The sequence below is a fragment of the Natrix helvetica genome, assembly GCF_964273705.1.
Source record: "Natrix helvetica genome assembly, chromosome: 2".
NCBI classification, from domain to species: domain Eukaryota; kingdom Metazoa; phylum Chordata; class Lepidosauria; order Squamata; family Natricidae; genus Natrix; species Natrix helvetica.
The window spans coordinates 83579430-83593630 of NC_138552.1; the positions used below are offsets into that span (position 1 = coordinate 83579430).

General features: G+C 41.5%; 1 protein-coding gene across 1 annotated transcript in view; it reads left to right on the forward strand.

Moving 5' to 3' along the window:
• The window catches only part of LOC309387755 (uncharacterized protein), a 225806-nt gene extending 212542 nt beyond the window's left edge, over nucleotides 1–13264 (forward strand). The window contains exons 3-4 of the mRNA XM_081944511.1: nucleotides 10884–10983; nucleotides 12888–13264. Coding sequence (XP_081800637.1) covers nucleotides 10884–10983; nucleotides 12888–12985 — 198 coding nt within the window. The 3' untranslated portion in view covers nucleotides 12986–13264. The remainder of the gene's footprint in view (nucleotides 1–10883; nucleotides 10984–12887) is intronic.
• Nucleotides 13265–14201: the final 937 nt, after the last annotated feature.

Sequence of the window (14201 nt, forward strand, 5' to 3'; positions counted from 1 at the left end):
AGGCAGTCATGTGACTGGTTGGGTATGGCCAATTTAGCAGTCCTTTAAACAATACACAAAAATTAAACTTTTAATTTGTTATGCTCCTGGGGGGGTGGGATGTGGCTGCCTTGGGGACTTCTGTGAGGGACCTGTGTGTGTGTGTGTGTGTGTGTGTGTGTGTGTGTGTGTGTTTCTCTCCCCCCCCCTCTTTCTCGAGTTCTCAGTGGATCCCATTTTTGGCCTCATCTGTTCTCCAGAAGGCAAGTGGGAGCCGGCAGGTGGGGGGTGTGTGTGATGTGGGCGGGACAGCTTCAGGGTCCCATGTGGGCCAGATTAATGACTTTGGCGGGCCGTATTTAGCCCATGGGCTGTAGTTTGAGGATCTCTGTTCTAAATAATTCAGTGTGAACTTTAGAAGCCCAAATACCAAAACAAAATATTCACCGCTAAATCTATAGATTAGTGAAAGGCAATTGACATATTTCATAGGCCAGATTCTGGTACGTTCTGAATACCAAACCACCCAAAATCTTATCCCAATGTTACGTGTTCCATAGAAGATCTGCTTCTACTACCGATCTACTATATCCATTTCATATGCAACATACTGAATTTAAAGTGAATTCAGGAAACTAAAGGAAGCTGGAAATAAAGGAATTAAGGAAACTGTCTTAATGAATGTGCTTGAATGAAAGAGGTCTGTGCCTCACACATTTCACATTTCCTCATCTAACTCCAGTCAAATCAGAGGAAGCAGCAAAAGTTGTTGTTCATAAGGCTTGTATTAATTGTTAAAGAGGTGGAAAATATTTCCCACTCTGGCAGTTATTTGCTATTTTAAAGAAGACATTCCCTTCATAGTCTACTTAGTCTTGTTCTCTTTTCAAATAAAGGCTGTCTTTAAGGCAATGGTTTGCATAATACACTTTCCCCTCATTGTGGGACTGTCTCTGTTTCAGCATGCTGTTTTGTATAGGTCTCCAGTTGAGCTATCTTACATACCATCATTAGAATAATATTTTATGATAACACACAAAGTGCCTGTCTCTTAAATTTGGTATTTTAACAAGGGTGGAATGTATCTGAACCATATATCATGTTGCAAAGGATTACATATTGCCAAATCTTAAACATAAGCTATAGCCACTGGAGGTTTCCCACCCCCCTTTTCCATTTTTAAAGGACACTGATATTGTTTAGGTTGTTGCTATTAGGTTAGCTTGGAATGTTTATTGCTTACAAATAAATGTGCACAGCACATCTTTGGTACCCACAGAGACCCTTTAGATAAGGAATAAAAGAAGCTGCAGATACAAAAATACCTAAAATATGTATATTTCTATGTACAGGTAGTCCTTGACTTACGACCACAATTGAGCCCAAAATCTTCTATTGTTAAAGTGAGATATTTGTTAAGTGAGCTTTGCCCCATTTTACAACCTTTCTTGCCACAGTTGTTAAATGAATCATCACAGTTGATAAGTTACTAACTCCAGTAGTGGGATTCAAAAATTTTTACTACCAGTTCTGTGGGTGTGGCTTTGTGGGCATGGTGTGGCAGGGGAAGGTTACTGCAAAATCCCCATTCCCTCCCCACTCCAGGGGAAGGTTACTGCAAAATCCCCATTTCCTCCCGATCAGCTGGGATTCGGGAGGCAGAGAATAAATAGGGGTGGGGACAGTCAGAGGTGGTATTTACCAGTTCTCTGAAATACTCAAATTTTCCGCTCCTGGTTCTCCAGAACTGCTCAGAACCTGCTGAATACCACCTCTGACTATTTCAGTTGTTAAATGATGTCTGGCTCCCCTATTGACTTTGCTTGTCAGAAGGTCGCAGAATGTGATCACATGACCTTGGGACACAGCAATGGTCATAAATATGAACCAGTTGCCAAGCATCTGAATTTTGATCATACAATCATGGAGATGTTGCACTGTGAAAAATGGATATAAGTCACATTTTTCAGTGCCATTGTAACTTTACAATAGTCACTAAATGAACTATTGTAAGTCGAGAACTACCTGTAGTATATTTCAGGTATAGTTCAATCTGTCATTCAGAGATAAGTTACAACTAAATAAATAATAAAAAACTATTAAAATTATTATTATTATTAAAATCTAGTATCCTCTGTTCCTTTTCTAAGAAGTAGGAAGTTATAATAATTGGTGTTAATCTTCCTTCCTTTCTCTCCATTGCAGGTATTTTAATTCAATGTATTAAAAAATGGAGATGCACTGTTAGTTCACGAAGTATTTATTTAAGGCCTTTCTGAGTTATATATCTTTGTTACAAATCCTTGCTAAGTTCCTTTCATTTCATCTTTCACCCAAAGGAGACAAAATATCTAAACCTGGTATGATCAACCTAGAAATGAAAAGCATAATAATGTATAGTGAGTTAATCAATGTATATGGTTACTCATTTACCAAGCAGCTCTCAGCAACTAACAAAGTTTAAAAGAATTTATAACATCCAAAAGAGAAAATGGTAAGGTAAAACATACTGTGCTGGGGACCAGATATATGACATATTTCATAAATTTTTGTAATGATATAAATGAACATTTAAACTTATTTGGCCATCAGCAAAGGTTGTTCTTGGCTAAATAAACAATTATCAATTTGTTTTAAATTGCATATAAATCAGTTGTTCTTAACCATGACAGGTTGGCTAAGGAAATGAAGAGACTAATCTAGACTCCACATTAAACATAACATGATGTACAGATATTTCTCAAGTTTCTTTAAACTTCTGCAGACTAGGAGTGTGTGTATTTATTTAACAGCAGATAACTATAATAATAATAATAATAATAGTGAGATTTTCTTGAACAGCAAAAAATCTAAAAATGGCTCTTTCCAAGATCTAGTTCTTGTTTAAAGTTAGTATACATCAAACGTATGCATTATAGGTAATCCTTAACCTACAACCACAATTGGGACCAGAATTTCCATCGCTAAGCAAAATGCTTGTTCAACGAGTCAGAGCTGATTTTATAACTTTTTCTGACATAGTTGTTAAGCAAATCACCACAGTTGTTAAATGAATCACATGGTCATTAAGCGAATCCGACTTCCCCATGTACTGTGCTTGTCAAAGGCTGGCTGGGAAAATCACAAGTGGCAATCATGTAACCCTGGAATACTGCAGATGTTGTTGCAAAGTTCCCAAATTTTGATCATGTGACCTTGGGGATGCTGCAGTTATTATAATTGCGCCGACTGGTTGTAAGTCACTTTTTTCATAAGTAAGTTGTTGTAAATTTGAATGGTCGCTAAACAAATCAGTTCAAGTCAAAGTGTCAGGGTTCCAACTAACATAACACTGAACGAAATAACTCTGAGGCATGAGGTCTCCTCAAAGAACACTTTATTAGGACATGTCATATTGGCACGATGCTGGTGAAAACCGGATCGAAAGTTCCCACTGATTTTCCCTCTAATTAAAAGTAAAGGTTTGTCACTTCCCCAGAGGCATCCATCACAGGGTCCAATCAGCACAAAGTCCAGACTTGGGATGATCTCAGTCTCCACCTCCAAACCACATGAACACATGACCTTGGTTCCCAGGGGAACGAATGTTGTTTTGGTTATAGCGCCTCAGCTATCTCTACAAACCCTCCCTATCCCTCATCTTCAGTCTGTGTCAGTACTGAAGCTTTGAAGAAAGGAAAAAACCCAGTAGGAAGATGGCCACTGTCTAGCCAGCTTCAGGGTTGACCCAAGGACTCTTTGAATTGAGTAGCCACGGTGGTGCAGTGGTTAGAGTGCAGTACTGCAGGCTACTTCTTCTGGTCACCAGCTGCCAGCAATTTGGCAGATCAAATCTCACCAGGCTCAAGGTTGACTCAGCCTTCCATCCTTCCGAAGTGGGTAAAATGAGGACCCAGATTGTTGGGGGCAACATGCTGACTCTGTAAACCGCTTAGAGAGGGCTGGAAAGCACTAAGAAGCATTATACAAGTCTAAGTGCTATTGCTATTGTCTAGATCTGTGATGGCGAACCTATGGCACGCATGCCACAGATGGCACATAGAGCCCTCTCTGCAGGCACCCGTGCTGTCACCCTAGCTCAGCTCCACCACACATGTACGGGCACCTCTCGCCAGCCAGTTGACCCGGTTTTGCTCCCAGGAGGCTGCAGGGAGGCCTACTAGGCCCAAAACAAGGGGCGAGGGGAACATGGGGGGGTGTTGCACGCACATGCGCAGAGGGGAGGGACGCAGGGGGTGTCACACATGCATTGCATTATGTGTGCTTTGGGCACATGATGACAAAAAGGTTAGCCATCAATGGTCTAGATCATGGGGACGAATAGGCTGTGTTTCAAGAAGTAGAGGCCATTTGCCATGCAGAAATAAGCGTCCTTTAACAATTAAAGGATCATTAGCCCTAAGACCTCTCAAAGTTACATTGATGCATGGAAAACATTAGGTTGGAAAACATTGAGACGTTTATACTGGATGAAAATTTCACTTATTATCATACACATTAAATGAAGAACATTGGAAGACGGTGGTAGCTTTGGATTTTGGCCTTGGAAGGTCTTTTGTAATAAAAGAACCAATAATATTTTCCATGTAACAGCGCTGTTTAAGAAGGCACCGAAGCACAGAATGTTGATTCTTGTAAATCTTGGCAACTTGCAGCCCTATTGTGCATTGAGGAGAACAGGGCTTCTCTCTGAAGAATTTCAAATGCATCGTTGTCTCTTTAAATAACACACCTCATGTAAATCAGCAATGAGTAATTTTCTGAAGCTGACTGCAGGCAAGTAGCAGACCACAGGAGACTATATCACTTTTGTTTTAAAAAGACGGTCTTAGTTAAGGCTATGAAGGCTTGCCCCGGCTGAGTATGGCTGTTAAGTGATGCCAGATCTCTGCAATCTGTTTTGTTTTTATTTTTACAAACTGGCCCAGACAGAAGGCTCCCCCTCCCTTAGCAGCATTTATGCTGTGCAGAGGTGTAATTGAGCTGATGGATTCAGGAAAACTCGTTTTATCAAAAGAATGAGTTCTGCCTAACCCCCAATTCTAGTCACTCTTTGGAAAATGGTGTGACCTAGGCTTCCCAAGAGCATGAAGCAAACTCCTTGTCCTGACAAAAATCTCTTTTATTAATTACTGTGAATTCTGCTCATTCACATCCAATAAAGTCTTTCAAAGGAGGATGTACAGTCACAGACCTTATCTGACTTGGAGAGCTGCCAGGCCGATATCTGCAAAACTTGGCAAGGACTCTTGGAGTCACGAATCAATTAAGCAAACTAATTGTTTCCTGCAAACTCCACTCCCCTTTCGCTCCTCTTTTATTTCCTTTGGGAGGGGCCATTCATTGTCCTCCTGTGGCCTTACTCCCAAGTCAACCCCTGTTCTTTAGCTGTTCCCTTCATCTGGCCACTCTGCGCATAGGCTCCAGCTGTTCGTCTGCCTCACTGATGTCTGTCTCTGAAGGCAGCTGATAACTGGCATACAGGCCTGGCCCCCTCTCTACCTCCGACACAGAGTCATCATCAGATCCTTCCCCAGGCTCCATGACTGGCCTGTGTTCCTCCCCAACCTCCTCACTGTCCAAATCCGCTGCCAGCTCTGCTGGCTGCTGGCGGGCCACAACATGCTAAAAAAAATGCCTTCTCCTACACAAGCTTGTAGGAGACATGTATACTTTGCTTCTTATGTGATTCTCAGTGGGCTGTTTTAAATGTTACTAGTTACATGCAAAGTTGACGTCATGTTTATGATTTTATTAGTTTAACAATGTGATTTGTAACAGCCTAGAAATGTATAGATATACTGAAAACAAATGCAATGGGGGGGGAAAACTGAACAAGCTCATTCAACCCTAAGTGGAGGGTAACGTGTGCATTAAACATTAAAACAATTATTTCTGGAAGAACTATGTAAGAACCGATGATTTTGTTCCTTAAAAACAGCACAGGTAATCCTCAGTTAACAATGATAACTAGAACTAGCAACTCTCTTACTAAGTGATGCAGTCATAATGTGAGGCATCACCCGACTGCACTGATTTATGGTGGCAGTGGTGGCAGTCCCAGTGTCAGGCCTGCAGTCATATTCCTTTTTAGGATCTTTGGCCTGCCACACTCTCTATTATTTCATTATGCTGTTTCATTAGTGTAGCAATTGGGAGGGGGAATAGAAAGGAGTAGAATTGTTGCTGGGTGAGGATGCCAGTGTGGCCGAAGAAGATTGGACCATGTGATGGATTTATGGGTGTGGGGATAAGATCATGAACTTTCAACTGGGTGGAATCCCAGGAAGCTTTTAGATTTGGGATTCCACAGAAGTGCCAACATGTCTATCTTATTAAATTGGAACTTTAAGGATAGCTCTGCCTTGGACTCTGATTTAATTCTGCATGATACAGTTTTTGGAACGCTGACACCCAGTTGCCATCGTTAGGCAAATCCCTGACAATCACAGTATCCCATAGTCATGTGATCACTATTTGTGATTTCCTGGTGGCTTCCCCATTGACGTGGTGATCATGAAATTGCAGAACACTATGGCATCATAATTGCGAGCCGGTTGCTGACTGCCCAAACCATGATCACATGACTATGGGGCCACTGTGACACAGAATATAATAGAATGATCTGGAAAGGACCTTGGAGATCTTCTAGTCTAGCCCCCTGCTCAAGCTGGAAAACCTATACCATTTCATATTGCGATGACCCATTGTAATCCCCCCTCATTCAGCATCACAAGCTGCTATGGATTCACCCGGGTTCAAGTGAACCTGCAGCTAACGTTATGGCTGGTTTGGAGAACCTGCAAATCCCACCCCTGGCTGGCCCCGCCCACCACACCCCATGCCTACCACCCTACCACACCCCTCTCAGGAGTCTCCAAGCAGCCCGTTTTGGATGCAAGGTAAGTGCAGCATCCCTGGATCTCAAATTATTTAATTGCACAGAATAAAAGGGAGGATTCCCCAGTGCTCTACTTTCTCTCTCTAGTCTGCCCCTCTTTCAGAAAAGGACTGAAGCTACAATAACTGAAGCTCCCTCTCTTTGGAACCGTCCATGCTAATTACGTCAGTTTTTGTGCGATTTTGCATCCAAAGTATTAAGGACTCATTGATTGTTAATCAATTTATTTAAAATATGAATTTAGCTAAATTTAAAAATTAAATATGTATTGATTGTTTTGTCTTTGTTGTATGCCCCACCCCCAAAGTCACATGTTTGGAGAATGGACAGCATGTGAATTGGACAAATCATTAGTTAAAAATCAATTATATAATTGATATAATTATATCCAGGACATCTGTATCAATATGTTACCTAGAGATGCAATTGAATGTTCATCTACTGGTCTAGTTCAAAAACCAGTATCTGCTACATAGAAAAACATACACAGAAAGAAAAATATGGATGGATTGGTAAATGACATGGTCTTCTGAGCCCAGTTAGGTCCAATTTTCTCCCTTCTACTCAGGCTTGTAGAATGTGAGTGAGGAAGAACGTAGAGCTTGCCCACAAAGCCGCAGTAAAGATTGATCCTTTACCAGCCCCTAAAGTCCTTTTCCTGCTTTGGCCTGTGTTATTTATTTGTCTGAATGGGCTATGCTTTCAACACATTGCATTCTTCAGAATGCAAGAACCCCCTTTTTTCTTTTTAATACCTTCTGCTTCAGTGGTGGATTCAATTTTTTTTTACTACCCGTTCTGTGGGCGTGGCTTTGTGGGCGTGGCAGGGGAAGGATAATGCAAAATCCCCATTCCCTCCCCATCCCACTAATCTGCTTTCCAGATCCATTCTCTTGTTCAGGGCAACAGAAGAAGATCAGATGGGAGGCAGCAAGGGCAGGGCCAGCCTATTTGCTGGTTCTCCGAACTCCTCAAAATTTCCGCTACCGGTTCTCCAGAACTGGTCAGAACTGGCTGAATACCACCTCTGTTCTGCTTGTCTTAAGCAGCTTCTATTCTCTCATCCTCCTCCCTAGGTCTTGTTTGTCATTTCATCTCTCTTTTCTATCTTCTACATTGTCTACATTGTCTCTGCTTTTTAAAAACACTGCTCCTTTTTTTCCCTTTATGCCGAATAGTTCCTTTTGCTTTTAGTGGTCCCTTCAGGCCAATTGCAGAAAATAGGATTTGTCCAGTCTGCTGTTTCCTGGGAAACATGGAGGGTGTTGATCACTTTTAACATTTTTAAAACGTCCATGTGCAAATTCTGAGGTTTTACTGTTATTAATTTGTTTTTTAATGGCAGGGCTGTTGGCACAGAGTTATCACTTTTCCTGTACTGTTCGTTTTGCCTCCCTAGCAGCCTATTTTCTGTTCTTATCTACCTTGCTGTGTGCTACTGCAGATTTTGCAGCTTGCTGTGTTATAAAGGGTTCAGAACCTGGCAGTGGGATGCAAATAATTTACTTCATTTTGTGAATTCCAAATACCTGCACATACCTTTCTAGTAGTGAATAGACAAACGTGACTCTAGAGGCAAGATACAACAGATAATACAGCACTTAGTGAATCGCCTCTTCCGAAGGAAGTTTTCCAAAAATGCATAAGCACTTCTACAGTATATCCTTATTTATTTATTTTATTCAATTTATTCAACTACTATAGCTGCCCATCTAAATCAACGACTCTGGGTGGCTTACAGTTAAAAAAACCCCTAAAATTAAAACAAAAAACATTTTAAAACAATAAATATATACATATACAGCAGCCAAAATGCTTGTCCAGTTAACAATAAATAATAATAATAATAATAATAATAAATTTAGATTTATTAGCCGCTCCCTTTCCAAGTAGGACTCGGGGCGGCGTACAATGGAGCATGTAACATGAAACATATATAACAACATCAAACGTACATACACACACAACACACATACATACACGGAGGAGGAAGCAAATTACATCAATAGACAGTTAAAAATCTGCTTTAAAATACCCCAATTGTAAAAAACCCAATAAAATTAATATTTAAGAACAATTTAAAAAACAGTTTGGAGGAATGGGAAAATTACGATTGCGATTGAGCCAGGCCGGATAATTGAAAGAGGTGGGTCTTCAGCTGTACACGGAAGGAGCGGAGATCGGAAATCATCCTGATGTCACGGGGGAGGTCATTCCATAGGGCTGGGCCCATCACAGAGAAGGCTCTGCTCCTGGGTGTCGCCCCCCGGCACTGTTTGGCGGACGGCACCCGGAGAAGTCCCTCTCTGTGTGAGCGAATTGGTCGTAGGGATGTGTGGGGCAGGATGCGATCCTGCATATAACTAGGCCCTGTGCCATGGAGCGCTTTAAAGATCATAATCAAAACCTTGAAACGCACTCGGTAGACCACAGGCAGCCAGTGCAGCTCGCGCAGGAGAGGTGTTACAGGGGAGTATCTAGTCCTCCCCATAATCACCCGCGCGGCCGCGTTCTGGACCAATTGTAGTCTCCGAGTGCATCTCAAGGGAAGCCCCATGTAGAGAGCATTGCAGTAATCCAGGCGAGACGTCACTAGCGCATGGGTGACTGTGCGTAGGGCATCCCGGTCCAATAAGGGGCGCAATTGGCGCATCAGGCGAACCTGATGGAACGCCCCCCTTGCCACGGCTGTTACATGGTTATCCATGGACAGCCGGGTATCCAGGAGGACGCCCAAATTGCGCACCTGTTCCATGGGGGCTAGTTGGACGCCCCCGATGGCCAGAGATGGAAGCACCTGGTTGAACCGGGAGGCCGGAAGCCACAGCCACTCCGTCTTGGAAGGGTTGAGTTTTAGTCGGTTGCCATCCATCCAGACCCGTACGGCCTCCAGACACCGGGACATCATTTCGACGGCCTCATTGGGGTGGTTCGGAGTGGAAATGTATAGCTGAGTATCATCAGCATACAGATGATATCCCACTCCAAAACCACGGATGATCTCGCCCAGCGGTTTCATATATGTGTTGAACAGGAGAGGCGAGAGCACCGATCCCTGTGGCACTCCACATGTGAGTGGCCTCCGGGTCGAACTCTGCTCCCCTGTCAACACACGTTGCGTCCGACCAGAGAGGTAGGAGCCAAACCACCGTAAAACGGTGCCTCTGACTCCCAGCCCCAAAAGCCAGGAAATGGGGCCCTTAATGCACTCAGGTCCCGGGCTCAGTATCATAGCCCAATTTTTAGAGCCTTGCGAAAGACTAACAGGGCTGGGGCCATTCTAATCTCTGAAGAAAAGATATTCACGGAGGAGGAGCTACTGCAGAGTAATGGCTAAAATTACTCTGTAATTCAATATTGCAGGCTAACTCACTGCTCACTGTCAGGTGTTCGATTCTGACCGGCTCAAGGTCGACTCAACCTTCCATCCTTCCGAGGTTCAGTAACCAGTGCAACTCATGCAGTAGTGGTGTTACATATAGCAGGCAGCCAGCACTATCTATTATCATTCTGCACCATTTGAAGTTTCCGAATGCTCTTCATGGGAAGCCCCTTGTAATGCAGGGGTGTCAAACTTGATTTCATTGAGGGCCACATCAGGGTTGTGTTTGACTTGGGGGGGGCAAATGGGTGTGGCCAGGGTGGGTGTGCCCATTTTGATGGCCTACAGCCCACACATGGCCCTCCCGGGCTCCGTTTTCAGTTGCAACAGCCTCCTGCAGCCCTCTGCCAGTGAAAAGAGAGTCCAGGAGGTCCGCATGCAGCCCTCCCGAGCTCTGTTTTGGCTGGCAAAGGCACCGCGGGCCGGTCCTTTGCTGTTTCCAGGGCAACCCTGTAGGCTAGATCTAAGGACCCCATGGGCTGGAGACCCCTGATGTAGAGCATGTTACAGTATTCAAAATGAGAGGTTACAAGATTAGATCGCATCTTCGCCTCTAATTGCCAGTATATATTTTATACTGCATTTCCACAGTACCACTCATTTCCTTCTATTAATTTCCAGGAACAATTGAACAAATTGGTTTTGACCTATAGATCCCAAATTGTTTCACTCCTCTGTATCTTGGATACCCATTCTGCTTTGTATTTGTACCATTTTTGCAGTAAGTACATTCTGCCTATGCAGCAAATCTATGTGTTTAATTATGTAACAAGAGCTTACACATATATAACTGGCAGTTTGTATGAATACTGTAAGTTTGAGGATCTTCTTTCCTTGGAGATTTACAGTCATGCATACATTGCCAACATAGTAAAATCTGCAATCCTGCAGACTTTATGGGATAAGACTGAAGAGGTTGCTTCTGAATAGATATGTTTTATATAGCACTGTTCAAGTGTAAATATAACAAATCAAATCATTTTTATAGTCATAGACTAGCATGTGTAAATATGGCATGTTAAAATGCCTAGTCTATAGAAAAAACACTGGGGGGGGTCTATATTCTGGTTATGTTTTATATCTCTTAACACAGGCAGATAAAAATGTCCCAGATGTAGAAATTAACAAGTGATGTCTCATTCTTATCTGAGTGTTGATGGTTAATGTTATAGGCAATGGATGATGAATAGGCAAATTTGAGCTGACTTATGTAATATAACATTTCAAGCATTAATTCTGGTTGTAGATTTACTGGCAAGGTGAAATACACATTCATCTTTTTGATAATTGTAAGAACTCAGTTGTTTCGATCTTTCAGATACTACTGCTAGTTTTATTTTATTTATTTAAAGGCTTGGCTGTACCTTTGATAGCAGATGGATTATGCATTGTAAAATAATTGAAAACAGTGATGTTTATAAAGAAGATCTGAGATTGACCTGGAATTGTATATTATGACCTTTGGTAAATCTATAATTAGAGAATTAGAGTGCAGAGAAGAGCAACAAAGATGATTAGGGGACTGGAGGTTCAAATATATGAAGAACGGTTGCAGGAACTTGGTATGTCTAGTTTAATGAAAAGAAAGACTAGGGGAGACATGATAGCAGTGTTCCAATATCTCAGGGGTTGCCACAAAGAAGAGGGAGTCAAACTATTCTCCAAAGCAATGGGTAGAAACTAATCAAGGAGAGAAGCAACTTAGAATTGAGGATAAATTTCTTGACAGTTAGGACAATTAATCAGTGGAACAGCTTGCCTCCAGAAGTTGTCAATGCCCCAACACTGGAAGTCTTTAAGAAGATGTTGGATAACCGTTTGTCTGAAGAGGTGTAGGGTTTCCTGCCTAAGCAGGGGGTTGGACTAGAAGACCTCCAAGGTCCCTTCCAACTTAGTTATACTAAATTCTAAATAATGATGCTGAAACAGAATTAAGGATAATCTTTCCAGTTTATCCAACTGGCATTCCAAGTCATTAATTTTTGTAAGTCCAAATTTAGCTTAAAAACATTAAGGTTTGTGACTTTTGAATACTAGTGTCTGTGTAGCCTTCGAGGGTTAACATCTCTCTCCTAGAATGATCATGTTAATATCAATTACTTTGCTGGAGATGAGGGGCGGGTGTAGTTGCGTTGCTTCAAAGAAATTTAATGTTGGCATTTGTTTGCATTTTACCTTTATGCAAAACTTGGCTGCTGTTTCAGTTGCTGTAATTCTTCCAAAGGAGTTGCTAACCAGCAACACATGGAAGAGAATTTGAAGAAAACCAGTGGCAACCAAGGCCTGATGGGCCTTGGAACATCTGCCACTTCCAATCAAACTATGGGCTTCAAGGATTTCCCACTTCCCCCATCCATCCCTTTTACTCTTTCTTGCTTGATTTCAATTAAGGGGTTTTTAACAGTAACTGGCAGTTCTCTAGGATGAACAATGGATATTAAACCTGAATCACTCCTTCACCCCTGCTAAATGAGGACCGCTTCAAGTTGCATTCATTTTCCAGGTGAAATTGAAATCGAAGGGAAGGCATTTTTGTTCTTTGCTGAAGATCTGTAGATGAGGAATGATCAAACAACTCAGAACTATCTATCATACTCAAAATAAATGTGATCCTTTCTGTGATAGGTGAAAGGATAATATTGTGGGGCACACCTGGACTTGCTGCAGGCCTGATAAACCTGAAGAACTTCAAACTGTTTGAGAAAACAATGGAAACCAGCTAGAATTTGTTTGCCAAAGTTTCTATTTCAACAATTCTTGACCATTTATAAATGGCTAGTATGAACGTGCATTGTCATCGAGATGGGGGTTATTACTTTATTATTTTTATTTCTTTTATACGATGTTTCTATATCCTTGTAATCTGCCTTGAGTTGCCATGTGCAATATGAATTTTCTAAATAAAAATAAACTATGTCCTGAAGAGAGATAACATTGTATCCAGGCCTTTTGTATGTGCTGCTGTATACGCCTTATTTTCCTTTAGCTGTATTCAAATAAATTTTGCCATCAAAATATACAATGTATTGTGAACATAACAAGCTCATTTCACGGTTATTCTTAGACATCATTCTTTCCACATCACGAGTCTCTAAATACTGCTAAATAACTATGCTGCCCAGTAACTTCCACTTAAAGTATTCCACTTCAGCTGACAAAAGAAATTCCTTTTTTTACCCCTTTACACATAGCTCTTGACAACATGGCAAGGCAATTCTCCAAATTAAGGCAAGAACTTTGCATAAAATGTCTACTCCCAGATATTGCTTTTTAAGTTTATACAATACATGTTTTAATTTTTTTTACTTATTATTATTGAATTTGTTTGCCACCCATCTCACTGCAAAGGAGCTATTTTTCATACTATATTTTAAAGTCACTTTGTTAAGCCAGAGGAGGAACCAGAGACTTACTAAAAGGGGCTTACCACAGGTGTAAGAAAAATAACACTCAGAGAATAGGACTAAAATTTTCTGGGTGTCCTCCCCCACACACACACACTTTTAGTGAAAAAACCTACAGTTTTTCACTAAAAACTGTAGATTTTTCTACAGTTGTGGGATCCTGCAGTCATACTGAGGGGAGAATGCCATACATCATTTTATACCATGATTCCCAGCGGATACCATGTGAGGTGCGACTCCTATTCAGGGTTGGCCATTGGTGGCAAGTGTTCAAAACCTGACACCTTTTGCATGGAGTCATCTATATGTCTTCTGGTGTCTGGGTGTTCATTTAATTAAATAAAATGAGAAGGAGATTGAACTCCTTACATAATTTAGCTTCATTTTTTTAAAAAAAATTGGGAACTCTAGCCATCAAATTCCAGCAATATGATCTTGTGGATTCTAGCAGTGATAAAACAAGAAACTGTGGGAGAATGAGTATAATTTCCATGTGGCCTGCAAGCAACCAGCCTACCCAGCCCTGATTTAAATG